General features: G+C 42.5%; 1 protein-coding gene and 1 long non-coding RNA gene across 5 annotated transcripts in view; one reads left to right on the plus strand and one right to left on the minus strand.

Annotated features, from left to right (window-relative positions):
- Gm15825 (predicted gene 15825) overlaps window positions 1-16897 on the minus strand; it is a 41541-nt gene extending 24644 nt beyond the window's left edge. The window contains exon 1 of the long non-coding RNA NR_151619.1: window positions 16727-16897. This is a non-coding gene — a long non-coding RNA (predicted gene 15825). The remainder of the gene's footprint in view (window positions 1-16726) is intronic.
- The window catches only part of Tfap2d (transcription factor AP-2, delta), a 70927-nt gene continuing 68580 nt past the window's right edge, over window positions 15079-17425 (plus strand). The window contains exons 1-2 of one of the 4 annotated variants that reach the window (NM_153154.3): window positions 15079-15351; window positions 16421-16918. In NM_153154.3, coding sequence (NP_694794.1) covers window positions 15313-15351; window positions 16421-16918 — 537 coding nt within the window. In that variant the 5' untranslated portion in view covers window positions 15079-15312. Of the gene's footprint in view, window positions 15697-15747; window positions 16082-16189; window positions 16919-17425 lie in introns of those variants that run through there. The other 3 variants (NM_001379074.1, XM_006495498.3, NM_001379073.1) reach the window with 3 other exon arrangements.

Genomic DNA, 17425 nt, shown 5'->3' on the forward strand with positions numbered 1-17425 from the left:
TGGATACTTGGGATATTAAAATTATCCTCTGTAACAATCAGCAGACGAAATGAAGCATTTACGCAAATACTGCAAATTAGATTAAGCTGCAGTTCTGATGTAACCCTGTGACATACAGTTTCTTGTGCATTAAGCCAAATGTACAAGCATTTAATGACTAATCCTTTTAGGTATTTTAATGCCCACATGAAGATTTATTGAGGAGAAAAGGAAAGCATATGTGGTTTTCCGTTAGAGCCTGCCTGCGGGCGGAGGATTGAACAGATTGGCTTTTTTTTTTTTTTTTTTTTTAATTAATATTTCAGTTCTTTGTGTTTTGGCGGGCAGGTTACACGTGGCCCTAGTACTGAACGGACAGCTCCTTTCTCTTAGGCTGAACACTGAAGGCTCTCAGACTCTGAGGGCACTGGCCGACCCTGGAGACAAGGGAAGGAGGGGGGTGGGAGAGTGAGATCAGGTGTTGCACCTCCCCCTCTTTCTTCTACCGCACACAGCCATAGGCTTACTTCCTCTCCTCCTCTAGAAATTAACCTACTGATCGATATTGGTAGAATTAGTCATACTAGCAGCTTCTCAGTTCAGCCACAGAAAGGGAGGAGAAAGCTTGTCAGGCCCTCCTTCCTCCCTTGGGCTTACTACAAACAACTTTTCTGATGCTAGGAGGAGACCTTTGAAGATGAGAGAGGCAAGTTTGCCTGCATTTTAGGCTTGCCTGCTAATCGGAAGGTTTTAACTAGTTAAATCTCCAGGATCACGACTTGTTTTTTAGCATCATGAAACCTTGGTGAATTCAGAAATGCCACCATACCAACACCCATGGGGTGGGGATGGGGCAGCAGGGTAAAGAGAGACGAAGATTGAAAAGGATATATAGAAAGATAGAGATACAGATATTCACATATTTATATATGATATCACATATAAAGTATGTGACCTCATTAAATATTCTAAAATATCAGACATTCTTAATATCTTTCTTGATATGATACTGTTTTCAATGCATGTTGGGAACTTTGTTTCAAAGTTGCTTTTTAAAATGTTGGAGAAGGTTTAAAGAGTTATGAGTTATGAATAGCTATATATTTCCTTTAAGTTGCTGGATACACTGAGTTGTTATCATAGAGGGCTAGAGAGATGGCTCAGCAGTTAAAAGCACATAGAAGAGAGTCTTAGTCCAGAGTCCACCATTTCAGAACCTGGGTAGCTCCCAACCATCAGTAATTCTAGCTCCAGGGCACCTAATGCTTTCTTTCAGCCAGAACTGACACTTGCTAACATAGCACATTCATGGGAGCACATAAACACACACACACATACACACACACACACAATTTTAAAAACAATGGATGATCTGTTACATTCTATCACATAAATACTGACTAAAATATATAAGTATCTATTTTTAATTTATTTTCCTCCCATATATTACATCTAGACTGCTGTTCCTCCTCCCTTTCTCCTCTCCCCAAAATTCCTTCCCCATCTACTCCTCCTTCACATCTCTTCTGAAAAGGGCAAGCCTCCCAAGGATATCAACCAAACATAGCATATCAAGTTGTTATCAGACAAGGCACCTCCCCTCATATTCAGGCTGGAAGAAGCAACACAGTGGAAGGAAACAGGTCCCCAAAGCAGGCAAAAGAGTGAAAGACAGCCCAGTCTCCACTGTTAGGAGTTCCACAAGAACACCAAGCTACATAAACATAATTTTATGTAGAGGGCCTAGATCAGACCTCTACCTCCCTGATTGTCAGTTTAGTCTCTATGGTCTCCTTTCAGCCCAGGCAGGTTGATTCTGTGGATTTTCTTGTGAAGTCCTTGGCCTCTTTGTCTCCTACATTACCCACCTTCCGGCAGATTCCACAAGCTCTACCTAATGTTTGGCTATCTGTCTTTGCATCTGTTTCCATCCATTGCTGGATGAAGCCTCTCTTCTGACAACTGTGATAGACTCTTGTCTACAAGTTAGCAAAATATTAGGAATCATTTTATTGACTTTTTCTGGTTGTATTTGGTGGTTTCATAGGTTTCTGAGCTATCCAGCCTCTGGTTCCTGGCCCTCCAGGCAATATGGGGAGTGGGCTTCTGCTCTTTGCTTGGGTCTCAAGTTGGATCAGTCAGCGATTCATCTCTTCCCCAGTTTTTCTGCCACCTTACCACAGAGCACAACTTGTAGGCAGGACAAGTTGTAGGTCAACAGTTTTGAGGCTGGATTGGTTATGAGAAGTTATGAGAATCTTTTTAATGATGCAAAGTTACTTTTGTCCTCTGAATTCACTCCTTCTCAATGGAATTCCTTACACATATATCAAATGTGTCCCCACATTTGTGTTAAATAGACCTAGCTGGGCATTTCTTATTTATTACTTTTAAGTTTCTCATTTAAATTTTGCCTGCATGTATATCTGTTTTCCACTAGTGTATCTAGTGCTTGTGGAGACTAAAGAGAGCATCAGATCTTCTGGGCTCAAACTGTAAATAATTGTGAACTGACATGTAGATATTGGAAATTGAAACTGGATTCTATGAAAGATCAGCCAGTGATCTTAAGCACTAAGACAACTATTCAAATCTAGCATTGCATTATTTGTTAATTGTGTGAGGGGGGGACTGAATGTGTGGGTGTGTCTACATACATGTTTGCATGCACAGGTGTGGAGGGGGTGAGGTTTGTGCATGTTGATGCAAGAATTCTTGAAGGTCAAAAGCATTATGCTCCCACAGCTGAAGTTACAAGTGGTTTTTAGCTGCCAAGTAGGTGCTGGTCTTGTGGGAAAGTATCCAGTTATTGTCATTGCCAAGCTACCTCTCTAGCACCTGTGTGCATTTCTGTCTTAAGTCAGGTGTCACTCTTGTTCTTTCTTTTCAGTTCCCTCTCCTAAGAACAAGGGAATAATCTACTCTCCAGGGAAACAGAGCCACATAACTAGCTCTGGGCCAATGTGCTTAGGGAAGCCCCACCCCCTTCCTTCATCTTGAAACTAGAAGCCATAAAGTTTTCTCTAGTATTCTACTTTACCAGGTAGAGGATCACGACCTGCCAAGGTCTAAACCCTCAATGGTTCAAGTCACAGATATTTGAGACTTATTTGTAATCCACAATGGTGTGGCCTCTAATATGACTTAAAAAGACTCTTAACAGAAAAATCAATGAAATGTGAACTATGTAGAATTGGTTGTTAGAAGAGATTTATATACCAATGTCATTCAATAGAAATTAAAAGCAAATGACAAACAGAATTTAAATTAAACATTTGTTAATGCTCATACCTAAAAACGAAGAATACAAAACCATGATATTTCTCACTGTATATTTCATTATCAACACCTCCAAATATTATCACCATTATCACAATAGAAATTTTGAAATGTTTTCCATATTCTTTTATACAAAAATATAGAAATCAAGTAGATATTGTGCAGTTACAATACACGGTGTTTTCAAGTAATTTTATTTCAAATTGTCAGTACATTCTAGCCACAAAAACACCAGACATATGCCTAGAGTTGAAATTTTCAGATTTGCTTTTTTGTTTTCTTAAGGGATGTTAAACACTCTTGGAAATCAGGAACCAGCACAGTGAAAGCATTAGTAAGAACTGTTCTGGATAAAGTGGTACAAGTCTTTAATACTAGCACTCAGGAAGTAGAGGCAAGTAGTCTTATGTGAGTTTGAGGCCAGTTTGGTCTTCATGGATAGTTCCAGGATAGCCAGTGAGACTTTGTCTTAAAACAAAGCAAAAACAAAAACAAAACAAAACAATAAAAAGGTGTTTCTATAATTTAGAATTCCATTGGATCTGGGGGAAGAATCTAGAAAGAAATGGTTCACGTTGTGTTGAGTGGTCACACGAAACAAGAGAACTATGTCTGATGATCTCAAGAAACTTTAAAGAGATAGAATAGTGTGTGAATCCCAGGGCATCTGATACCCTTATTTGGCCTCCACATGCACCAGGCATGCACATGAAGCACAGACATGCATGCATGCAAAAACACCCATAAACAAAAAATAGTAAAATAAGTAATTTTAAGGTAAAATAAATAAATGAAAATAATAGATTTCCTTGTTGTTTTCTTGAAACGTTTTTTGTAACCCTGGCTAGCATTAAACTCCTCAAACTCTTCCTGCCTCCACATTCTGAAAACAGAGATTATACCACACCCATCTAAGAAGAGATGGGGGTGGGGGGTTTAAGACACTTAACTGTTGCTCAAAGTCATAAGGTTGCATCATCCCAACATAACAGCCGCTACGTCTATGTTAAATAGTCTTCACTTAGTTTGGGTTTCTATTATGAAAAGGCACCATGACCCCCACAACTCCTATAAAGGAAAACATTTAACTGGGACTAACTTACAGTTCACGGGTTTGATCCACTGTCATCATGGTGGGAAGCATGGTGGCTTGCAGGTGCTGGGGAAGGAGCTGAGAGTGCTACATCTGGATCTGAAGGCAGTAGAAGCAACTGGGAGCTAAACTGGGAGTAACTGGAGCATATGAGACCTCTCAGCCCATCCCACAGGGACATACCTCCTCCAACAAGGCCATACCTCCTCCAACAAAGCTTTGCCTCTCGATAGTGTCACTCCCTTTAGGCCAAGCATTCAAACATATGAGTAAACAGGGAGCAGGAAGGGGCGGGGAGAGTCATTCTATTCAAACCACCATGATTCCATAGTTGAAGGAATAAAATCAGTTTTCTGTGCTGATATGGGAATAAGACAATAGCCTTTTTTTTTTTTTATCTGTAGAGCTGTAAGTAGATACAATGTACTCAGAAAAAGAGTCTTTAAAGTTATCTTTCCTTTCCTGACTTTTGAAAGTCATGGAAAATGGAGTAAAATATTTGAATACTCATTTCAGAGACTGAGTAATTTGAGGCCATTGCTTTTTGAGTCTTGAAGTCAAAGAATATATCCCAAGATAAATAATTTCTACATCTCAATGTTTTCAAATTTGCTGTCAACTGGATCTGAGTTTCACTTGACATTGTCATCTAAAAGTGCATGGCAGCAATGTATTTCAAACATCTCACAATGGCTTCCTGTTGATTCCACAAAAGTCCAGTAAGCAATAGAAGACCTCTCCTCTAAGCTGCATTTGCAAGTGTCAGGGCAGCACACATATATTTGCTTAGCTTTGTCACCATAGAATTCTTAGCATTCAGATTCATTCCACCTATTTAACTAGGGAAAGAACCTGTTCCCTCTAACTCCTTGCATATGAATATATGTGAATTAGATAGTGTCCAGTCATATAAAGGATCTTACACTGTATTATTTATCAGAATGTCAGCATTCATTAGAGGTGTTTCTAATATATTGTGCATATTTAATTCATCACAGTCTATATGTGTTGCCAGTATCTTGCACTAGAAAAAAGTTCCAAAGGTATACTTAGTTTCTAATTTCTCAGGTCTCAAGAAGTGATTTTTTTTTCTTGTGAAGGCAAGAAAATACCAGCCTGAACTGTCCATTTGCTAAACTTCTTAAAGTGGACCTTCCGTGGAGGTCCATTTGAGCCAGGTATCTAGGATGTGCTGAGTGTCAATATTTCAGCAATCTCTACAGTATAGCATCATCCTCTGCTTTTTCTCCCCCAGTAATTTCTTGCAATTGCTTGATATCTGAAAACAAGGAAAGAAAAATGCATGGGTGGTTGAGTGAAAAGGAGAACACATTCAGAGAGGATCGCACAATGGAAAGAGTAACAATCAACTGCTTCCAGGTTTGTAATTCCAATCACTGTACGAGAACATCAACAGACAAGGCATGTGGAAGAGCACCTTTGGTCCCTTCAAGCCATATATAGTATAAGAATGTAGAAAGGTCTTAGGATAAAGACATCCTGACATAACTGAATTTAGACTCTTGGCACAAAATCCTCTGACATGGAAATATCTAAAGGCAAACAGACCACAACTGAGTGTTGTCAAAGGTGGATTATGACCAAAAAGTGACCCAACCCAATGAAGTCAACCCACTGGAGTGACTGCATCTCTAAAACTGAAGATGAGTCACAGAAACACAGCATATGAGCAATTGTATGGATGGGAACCTGGTACAGGTCCTTGCCCATGCTAAGCAAAAGCTCTGTAACCATGCTACACCTAATCCTCCAGCTTCCAAATCAATTAAAGCACATTACAAATGGGAGGATGTGTTTCCTACAGAATGCCGTCCCCATCTCCACTTAATACAGCCTGGCTATCAGGCAAAAACATAATGATTAAACAATGTGTCTAAAATCACAAAGCCCATGGGTGACTAGTATCACCTTCTTTCACTTACCCAGACAGAAATCAAGAGAGAAGAATCAATCCCTCGGACTGCATAATTATAACAGAGACTACCAGAACTGACTTTAGAGAAAGGGACATTATGAAATACAGCCCAGCCGAACAAGAAAATACTTTTAAATGAACTGTCCTACTGGACAAGATATGTAGGAAAGGAGAATCTGTGCAGATTTCTGGACCATATGTATCCTTGAGTACAAAAGTCAGAAAAAAAGATAGCAAGAAACAAAGAAATAAGGTAAACATGGATGGGCCAGGAGTTTCAAAACAGAAACTATTGAAGGGTAAATAAAAGACAGACGCGAGGTCTAAACAGCGTGCACAGAGCGCAGAGATCCGGCAAGATTACATAATGAAGTCAAGAGAGTGTAAAGGCAAACACTAACACAGTCAAGTTGAAGTATAAAAGGGAGATTGCACCAGAGATTAAGATAAATAAAATAATAAGGCATTGTTCCAGTACATAAGGAAGGAAAGGTCAATGGAAAAATAAACGGGGCCTCTGAGAGGCTACTGGAGTAATTGACAGAAGAGGCAGACAAAGCTCTTCAAGGAAAAAGAAGTAACTGGAGGCTGTGGCTGCTTCAAAGCTCCCCAAGGCTACTAGAAGGGAGAAGAGGCAAGGACTCACAATCTGTGGCTAGACTGTGGGGGGGTGGGGTGGGGGGGGTTGATGCAAGGTAGAAAAGAATCTATGCATGAAATAGATGACCACAGCATGAAGTACTGAAGTCAGAGAAGTGCGTGCGCGAGCGCGCGCACACACAGACACACACACACACACACCATTGTCTCTGGGACAGTGCCCAGGATACCTAGGGAAACAGAATAGGATGTTTTAGTGCCATTTATCTGAAAGCCTGTACAGGAGTGACTAACAATGCAAAGTTCCTGCTTCTAGGTTTCTTCTTCAGTAACTTCCTTTATACTGTTTCTACTATAATAACAACCAACTTTCATCCAAGCCCTAAGTTATCTTCATCATCCATACTCATCAAATGCATCACCTGAACACACATACAGTCACACATTCACACAAAGGCACACACAGACACACAAGTGTAAACACAGGCATACTCACAGAGATGCACACATACAGACACAAACACAGTCATACATACACACAAAAGGACACACTCATGAACACACATGCAGGCACACACAAACACACATAGGCACAGACATACACAGGTACACACACAGACACATACACAGACACACACAGAGGTGCACACAGACACACACATGCACACACAGGCACACACACAAACACAGATAGGCACACACACACACACATGTATGCACACACAGAGGCATACAGGCACACACACTGGCTCAGAAACAGACACAGACACATACACAGAAGCATGCTGACACACACATAGACCCCACACACACATACACAGATGCACACATATAAGTATGCTTTCTCCCACACACTGGTATTGAAAATAGGGCCTCCAACTTCTCACTATTGAATCCTGCTGCTACCAATAAGAATAGCCACCTTAAGTTTTTCAACAACTAGAAGGAAGTTTACTTTGGTTTTTAGGTTTTTGGTAGGTTTTTTTTTTTCTTCCATTTTGCAAGTAAAATTAGCTCTTTCACTTAGAATCGATTTTGGCAGCTGGTCTCTGGCCTCTGTGTGTCCAGGAGTTCTCCTGTGGCCTTCCCATTTGAAATCCAAGTTTCTAGGTGCTTCCAGAGGCCATTGTGGGGTTCCAAAGCTTCAACCTCCCTAGGGTGAAAAACAGGTACTAGAGGGCACTCCCAGAGGCTGCTCACCTGAGACCCGGCTCTCCCTGGGTTCCAACAGCAACCCAGGAAGGCCTGGAAGACCTGCTGAAGCCTCTGACAACATGGTAGTGAACTAACCTGGGTGAGGGACCACACTGGAAGCCCCTACACTCAAAAGCAAAAGGTAAGAACCAACTGGAAATCTGAGGGGGCCCGAGTTTTCCTCAAAATTCACAGGACTTCCAACGGAAGTCTCCACAGTGACTTGTCCTTTGCTGTAAAGAAACCTCAAAGAGCAAGCACTCCGTTTTGTCATAAACGTGTGGAAAAGAATGCAGAAGAAAAACAAGAGAGAAAGAAAAAATTTAATTTTGGAAACGTTTATTGCAAGGAGGGGTCAGTCTCTGGAGACTACGTCACAACCATTAAGTTCAAAGTCCTGCATGACCTGGGTGATTTTACAAATCTTGGCTCTCACTTTTGTGAGCTTGCCTCACTTTTGTGAAGTTGCGGTGGGGTGGAAGGTGGAGTCTCAGTTTCTTTATCAATCTCTAGTTGTTCTGACCCCACCTATGTTTGTTGTGAGGATAAAAGAATATAAGGCTTGTAAAAGGCTGGTCACCTGGCTAGATCTCAATAAAAATAAGCAATACTGTCAGTTTGTGTTATTCTTTCATCTACAAAAATGTGATAAAAATTACAGCAACTTCTCTACTCAGGTGGCAACTTGTCCTTGGTATCAAATGAGCCAATACATTTGTTTTTCAGGCTAGCATAAAACTTTTTAAAGCGCTTGGTAAACAGAGGTGATTTAGTCAACCATGAGGCTGTCGAACGGACTTTCAAAACCTCCTAAGCGAATGGAGTAGATAAAGTGCAAGGTCTTTTGGATCGCAGGCATTTCTTGGCCCAAAAGGAGTAAATTTTTTCCTGGAAAAAAAAAAAAAAAAAAAAAAAGGCTTTGAGCGGAGAGAACTGGCTTCCTGCCTAAATGAGGGCAGCCAACCGGGAGGCCTGCGGGGCATCGCGCCCTAGGGGACCGCGCCCTGCTGCCTGCGGGTGCGCACTCAGGACAAGACGAGCAGGCCAGACAGCTCCGGAGAGACATTCAGAGGGTTACCGAGTTTGGCTGAGTCTGAGCTCTAGTCTTGGCTAGACAGCTGTTTGAGAAGAGCAAGGAGACGCTCAGACAAGAGCCTGGACTTCTAGTTTCACTGTTATCAAAGAGAAGACTTCAGACGAAGAGTCTCCCTATTTAATTTTCGACTAATACGTTCGCAAGGTTTTTTAATTGCTTGCAAATGCATTTTCTCTGTATGATTATGGAATCCGTGTTGCCTGTCGGCTGTAAGGCTGAGGCAGAATACAGATCTCGGTGTTAGGCTTTTGACAAACAGCTCGCAGAGGGAGGGGGGTAGGGGGAGGGTCAGGCTGGAGGAGGGAGAAAAGAGAAGGAAAGGGAAATTTTAAAAATCAGTGACAGCCCTTAAACCGAAATGACTCGAGAGCCTGACAGAAATGTCAATTTTCCCTACGTTTTGTAAAGTCATCTTAAGAAAGAAAGAAAGAAAGAAAGAAAGAAAGAGAGAGAGAGAGAGAGAGAGAGAGAGAGAGAGGGAGGGAGGGAGGGAGGGAGGGAGGGAGGGAGGGAGGAAGGAAGGAAGGAAGGAAGAAAGAAAGGTCCTACCTTTTCTCCTCTGCAATTGGGAAACATTTTTATGTAAAGTGGCCATTGGTTTGCTGAAGGTGAAGTGGTGAGGCACAGGGAGAAGAAACTGTAGCTAGACACTTAAAAAAGGAAAAAGGAAAAAGAAAAAGAAAGAAAGAAAGAAAGAAAGAAAGAAAGAAAGAAAGGAGGGAGGGAGGGAGGGAGGGAGGGAGGGAGGGAGGGAGGGAGGGAGGGAGGAAGGAAGGAAGGAAGGAAGGAAGGAAGGAAGGAAGGAAGGAAGGAAGGAAGGGAAGAAAGAAAGAAAGAAAGAAAGAAAGAAAGAAAGAAAGAAAGAAAGAAAGAAAGAACCAGAAAGAGAAGCATGCAGCTCACTAGAAGGGGGGGTATAGAGTGGAGGGACCCAAAGAGATGGGGGTCATGTAAATGAGACAGGAGATGGGGGTGTATTTAAATAAATGAAGAGATGGGGTCCATAGAAAGAAGTCATTTTAAAACACCCTTTGAACTGTTTGGAGCACTTTTCTCCCAACTTTCCAGTGGATAAAAGGGGGATCCAGCAGAGGTTTCAGACTCTGGATGGGAAGTCCAATGTAGTTGTCTGTTCAGCTCTTGAAGAAAATAGTCTGTTCACTAGCCCACTGCAACTGCAATGAGGGAAGTGGAGAAGAAAAGCATCATTGTAAGCCCATGGACCAAGGGAAGTTCCAGGTCATGAAAATCCTGAGTAATTGAAAGTTAAAGCCCCTGAGCGGGAGAGTACTAAAGACAATCTCTTAGAGTTTCAAAGCTCTGGTTAGAAACCTACTCAGGAAGAATTCCTCAAAGGACTGGGAATCACCAAAGAGGGATACCTATGGGGAAATAGAGTCAGAGCAAGTCCAAGACAGGGCATTTAGGTCTTTCAGCTGCTCTTTGCTCTAAAATTGCCAATTTTTTTATATTCATCTCAAATAAGTTATCACAGAGGTGAGGGGCAAAAAGGGATCCACAGATTTCAAACGAATACTTCTTGCTAATAGTTGTGTAATGGGCATTTCAGCTACTGAGTGCTCTGCTGCTCTGTAGGCTAAGCATCTCATCTACCTTTAGGTTGTGCAATGTTCTATTGACCCCAACAAGAACAATTTAGAAGCCAGGGGCTCTGTGACAATGGAAAATGTCTCTTCTTTTGCACATTCATGCCTGGGTTGTGTGGCTATATGCACCAGTGGAATAGAATACACTGAACTCCATTCTTAGACAATGTACACAGATAGTTGTTTAAGGCTTAACATTAACGGATCAATCTTCCCTCTACTTTCCTCTTTAAAAGAAAAAAATAAAAGGAAAAGAAAGGAAAGGAAAGGAGAAAGAGGAAGGGAGGGAGAGCAGGCAAATGTGGATAAAAGGGGACAGACTGGGAAAGAAAAGAAGATACATTTGTTAATTCCTTTGGTTAAATGTATCTAAGTGTGAGGGAGTGGTAGAAATTGCTCAAATAGAAGCTAGTACTGGCTCAGTAGTAGACAATATACAAAGCCTGAGTTTGAATCCAACACACACACACACCATAAATCATGTTAAATAATTGCAATCATTACTCTACTTTATTTAATATGACATAAACAAATTGCTTAGAGGAAGCCCCAAGTAGGAGAGGGAGGAAAGGAGGATGAGGAGGAAGAAGATAAAGAAAGCTAAAAAAAATTATTAAAATTAGGGATAAGAGCTGAGATATCTGTCTGCTAATTGTTTGCCAATCTCAAACTTAGAGGAGGTACATATACCTTTAGTGAGAATGCTTTAGAATAGATCCAAACTGAAACAAACTGCATGGTAGCCACCTACAATCTCAGGAGAGGGAACATCAATTTCTTAAACTATTCTTTCAGCTCTGAATCCTAACCAAGGTAATAATAATTATTATTATAAATAATAAATATAAATAATGATGGTTATAAATAAATATAATAATATATAAGACATTTTAAGGGGAAGCCCTTCTGTGATATGGGACAGGAGAACCAGAGAGGGGAAGAAAATCATGACTGTTAACATAGACCTCTCCTTCTCAGGAGGTGTCAACTGGCAAGATTGTCTCACCTTCTTGTGTCCTACTTAGAGTAGGTATGCACTAGCCTGGACTCTAGCTGAGACCAGGATGTACACCACCAGTTTGCCTTTAGAAGGAGCCCCCAGGCAGCCTGTCACCATGAATTCAACATGCTGTGGCCAGTTAATTCAATTATAACACCCCCCTGGAGAATGTGTAGCCAATCACTCTCCAAGAAAGGAGCAAAACAGAAAAAAGAGGAATTAACTTTGCTCAAAAGCCCAGTCTTGACCCAAGTCAAGCAAGATGTCACGTATTAATTTCTCAAGACTATTAATTGGATGAAAGGAGAACGGGAGGGGGAGATGACTGAGAGAAACAAACCCAGTAGCTTCACATCACACACATCAAACACACCTGCCTCAATGAAGTTAATCATAAAAGGGGCACAGCAAGCAACCCCTAAGCAGACAGGAGGGAATGCTGACCAGTTAGTGCATATGGCAGAGATGATTCCCCCAACTATCCTTTCGGGGTGAAAAGGCCTTTTGTATTTAAAGTTGTTATAGTTGGGAGGAAGCAATAGACAAACTGAAGTTCCCCCTTTGTCTAAGATGCTGATATAAAGAGTGGGAAGATGATATAAAGAGGGGGAAGATGAACCAGCTCCAACAGAGCCTGAAAAAGTAGAACCTTTAGCAAAAAAGGTACAGATGTCCTTCCTGTTCCATCTCCCTTGGATGTATTTAAATATTTCTCTCACTCTGTAGCCTTTAGTTTCTTCCTAAGCCCAAGAGTGTTCAGCAACTAACATAAAGAAACCCTGAATTTCCTTAATTTGGGTAATTAAAAGTCACTCGGGGAAGTGGTGTAGGTATTGGGAAAGCAACAGAAAAGTACAACTGCCAGCAATTCAGTAATGTCATGAAGTATTCAGACAAAAGAAGCAGCTAGAAGGAACCCTGTGATACACAGGATATAATGAACTTAATTATCAAAAGCATCATGAGACTCATTGCTGTCTCTGGAAGTAGGAATAAGTATATTGATCAATGTTGCTCCAGAGCAAGCTGAGGCAGTCATGCTTTCCTAAGCCTTCCGGTTGTCCTAGAAGACAAGGCTGTGCGTCCATCCCCTCCTTGGACCTAAGCTGAAAGTAAAAAGCCCTTCACCTTAACTGAAGACAGATGCTCCTGACAGTTGGAAGTGTTGGGGACAGATGGGTTTCATTTGATTGAGAAGATAATATCCTTTCTTATTTGAGTGCAGACTTCTTATGAAATTAACATTATGCACCAGCAAAACTGTCTTATCATTCACAAAAGTAGGTAGGAGGTTCTCCATATTCTTCTAGTGGGCATGAAGCCAAGCTTTCTCAGGGACAAGCATTCTGAGAGAAGGTCACAGAATCAGGCTCCAGATCCTGTGGACTACTGTGTATGATCCTATTATCTATGTTCACTGTGGATAAGCTATGAGAACTGGGCTCAGACCTAGCAAACAAAGACTCTAATGTAAGCATTTGGGGGCACAGGCTCTAAGCACCAACAATGTTCCTCTTCCCCTCCTACTTAAAGACCAAGTCCTATATTCTTCATTTTCATCCTCACTGGACTTGCTTGAAAAGCCTTCTGATTTCAACAGTTAATGATGTGGAATTTCAGGGTGGGGAGTGGAGATAAGTCCATCTTAACAAGGGGAGCAAATATAGGCTGCTGATCCTGTGTGGAAGTGAGGCATCTTGGATGTCTATTGCAGACAATGCATTTTAATTCTTGTCATGTGTCCTTATGTATAGAGCCAATAGCTCTGAGTGACAGGCCCGGCTACCTTGTGTACCTTGTGTGAGCATGCCCTAATAAAACCTCCCATACCCTCAACCAAAAAAAAAAAAAAAAAAAAAAAAAAGCCACATGTCTGTTTGCCTGCGGCTTATTATTAAGACACCTTCTCAGCTTAAACACTTAAAAGGGAACCAAATGAAATAGCAATTAAGACTGAATTACCCTGTCTATCTCTGAGATGAGCTGGTGGGGCCAACTAACCCTCCAGGTTTTGGGTGTTTTATTTTTTTCCCCCTTGAGTAGGCAAGTTTGCTGATAAAACCTAGCATAGCCTCTATATCTTGAGCTTGTTGCTATCACACACACACACACACACACACACACACACAGAGAGAGAGAGAGAGAGAGAGAGAGAGAGAGAGAGAGAGAGAGAGAGAGACCTTCAAGACACTAGATAACTCAGTGGATCAGCCTAAATTTTGGATGAAGTATAACTCTAAAACTGTTTGAAAGTTGAGAAACCTAGAAGAAATGGAAATAGGTGTGTGTGTGTGTGTGTGTGTGTGTGTCAGTGTGCGCTGTTGTTCCCTGTCCCTTTCCAGCACCCTCTTTGTAAATGTAATGCAAGTATTTGGGGGTCCTTTAGGGGTAATATAACTGCTTCCTGTTGTTGAATGGTCCACACTCCCACCTTCCAAAATAGAAATAAGGAGAGACAGGCAGACAGACAGACAGATACAGAGAGGGACACAGAGAGGAGAACAAATAAAAAAACCAAACAAACAAACAAACAAAAATCACACTGTTTAAAAGAAAAGGGAAAAGAAAAATAGTAAAGGGGGGAAAACAGGCTGGGTTGGGGAGTGAAAGACATTTACTTAAGTGTGCAATATCCTCACACATCTTTATTCTCATACATTTTTCCAGTTGTCCTACTTCTTTGTAACAGAAACTTAGGACTGTCCATCATGATTATCTATCTTAAAAACTGCTTAAAAAAATGTTAGCCACCACCTGGTGTTGCCTTTCAAGGACGAAGAACAGAAATTCAATGTAAATATGAGAAAAGGGGTATTGTTTTCACTTGGAAGAAGGCAGACATCCCAACTGGGCAAGACTGATTGCAATGCCTGTTGGAAAAAAAGATCAGCTTTCAACATCCAGGGAGTGGAACCAATAGGAACAAATGCCCAGTCATGTAAAAGAAAGGTTTAATTAATATATGTTTCTGTCTGTAAGCTGCATGTATTGGGGATAGATTTCTATCTTCGCAATAAAAATGTGTAAATGCTCTCTGCAGAGATGCGTCCTCACCTCAGTCGGTATAGAAAAGCATGATAAAGGTTGTGGAAAATGGATAAAAAATGTTGAAAGAACCCCCAGTTCCTTATTAGGCGAAGATACAATATTTATTCCTTGTCTCATGGGATAAATCTCTTCTGCCTATTGTCCTCCCCGTTCTCACTGCTGATGCTTAATTTTCAAAACTTCTATATTACCAAGGGACCTACGACATCAGCCAAAGAAATTCTCAGCAAGTACAAAATCTGTTCCAGGGAGCTGCTTTTGTGCAGAGGGAAAATTTTGTTCCTACAGGTTTTTTAAGTGGGTACGAGGCAAGGAGCTATCTGATCCGGGCAAAACCATTACAGTTTAGATCTCTATCTACGGAACATTTTTTTTCTTCCTTTAAAAAAAATTGGAAAATACAAGAAGTTTTGGATTTTTTTTTCCTGATTCTTTTTTTGGAGGGGGAAATTGCATCGTAAGCTTTTGGAGAAACCCATCATGTCAACTACCTTTCCCGGACTAGTCCACGATGCGGAGGTATTATTACTTTTTTGTGTGTGTGTGTGAGCGCGCGCGCGTGAGTGTGTGAGTGTGTGGCGGCGGCGGTGGTGGTGGCGGTGGTGGTGGCAGCTTCCCCTGCCTCTAATCTATATTGGACCGTTACGTTTAATTATAATCTGGCTTTCGGGAGAAGTTACGGAAGGGAACGGGAGAAAGTTCGTTATGACATCTGTCGCAGGGAGGGCAACTCTCCTCCAAGTTAAGCACCATTTGCAGTAATGAGGGAGAAGCATAATCCTAACAATAAGTGGGGACGAGGAGAAAGCTAGAGACACAGAAAGGATTCTCCGAAAAGCAAAGAAAGGGGACTGATGAGGGACAGTAGGTGGACGTGGGGGTTGGGGGGTGGGGGGGAAGAACGCAGCGCATCCCTTTCAGAAGGGGTTTATTCAAGAAATGGCACACAAGTGGCTATGGGGGCGAGCAAGTTGAACAATTTGCACGGACTGGGATTTTTAATGTACATGTATATATACCTTTATATTTGTGGACGGTGATCCTTTTATTTATTTATTTTTTTTTTAGCAGCTCAGGCTGAACACCTCCGCATGGCCAGGAGGCATTTCGGTGCTAGGGTCTGGCTGGAGTAGCGATGTGCATCCTAGCGTTTTCTGCATGTGGACTCTCTTGCTCCCCTAAGCCCCCAGTCACCTGCAAACCTGACTCCCAACGCCTAGCTCCAGGCACAAGTTGAGAATTGAAGGGTGTGAGTGTATTTGAGTGTGTGTGTGTGTCTGTCCGTCTGTCTGTCTGACTGTGTGTGCATGTGTAATGTCGCCCGCACCTATATAGGGTGGGGGATTCCCCCCACCCCACCCCGCTCTCTCCACTGTGAAGACGAGGCCGCCCACCCCCAGTTCAACTGTTAGCGAAGTCTGCTTGGTGAAGGCACTCACTGAGTCCGGCTGCTCTCCGGAAGCCCAGCGCGCTCTCTCCTCCTAGGGAGAGACAGGGAAAGCTCCCGACTCTGGGAGAGTGGCGCCTTGGTTGCAAAATGACAAACCTCAAGTTTTTCTGCTCTCCCCTTTCCCCCTCTTCCTTCCAGATACGTCACGACGGATCAAACAGCTACCGTTTGATGCAGCTTGGCTGTCTGGAGTCCGTAGCCAATTCCACGGTTGCCTATTCCTCCTCCTCTCCTTTAACTTACTCTACCACCGGCACCGAGTTTGCGTCCCCCTACTTCTCCACTAACCACCAGTACACCCCGCTCCACCACCAGTCCTTCCATTACGAGTTCCAGCACAGCCACCCGGCGGTCACTCCCGACGCCTACTCTCTGAACTCGCTCCACCACTCACAACAGTACTACCAGCAGATTCACCACGGGGAGCCCACCGACTTTATTAACCTGCACAATGCGCGGGCTCTCAAGTCCTCCTGCCTGGACGAGCAGAGGCGGGAGCTGGGTTGCCTCGATGCCTACCGCCGCCACGACCTGTCCCTCATGAGCCATGGCTCTCAGTATGGAATGCACCCAGATCAAAGACTCCTGCCAGGGCCCAGCCTGGGGCTGGCCGCCGCGGGAGCCGACGACTTGCAGGTAAATAAGCGTGCAGCGGGTTTGTCTGCGCCCTCCCCCTGCCCTCCCCCTCCCGCTCTCCGTTAATACTCTAGCTTTAAGTCTCTCTCTCTCTCTCTCTCTCTCTCTCTCTCTCTCTCTCTCTCTCTCACACACACACACACACACACACACACACACACACACACACACACACTCACTCACACTCGCACACGAATTAGAAAAAGTCATGAGATTACAGGAGGACTCTGCCCACTGGGTTCCTCTCATTGGATCAATAGCTGAGGTCCCTTTCTGGAGCCAGTCACCAGAAGTCTTTTGTGAATCTACGTTTCTGACACTGAGAGGATAGGTGTGTGAGATCAATGGAGCTGGCTTTGAATCTAGAGGTCTCAGAATAAGATTCCTAAAAGCTGAGGTCCACTCAATTGTATTTTCAGTTTCCATAATTTGCAGGGTCTCCAGCGTTGGCCTAGACAGAACCTTTAGGGGAGTCTCCTGATGAAAGTCTCTCTCCGGGAGGAGAGA

This window comes from Mus musculus, chromosome 1 (genome assembly GCF_000001635.26).
Source record: "Mus musculus strain C57BL/6J chromosome 1, GRCm38.p6 C57BL/6J".
In the NCBI taxonomy this organism is placed as follows: Eukaryota; Metazoa; Chordata; class Mammalia; order Rodentia; family Muridae; genus Mus; species Mus musculus.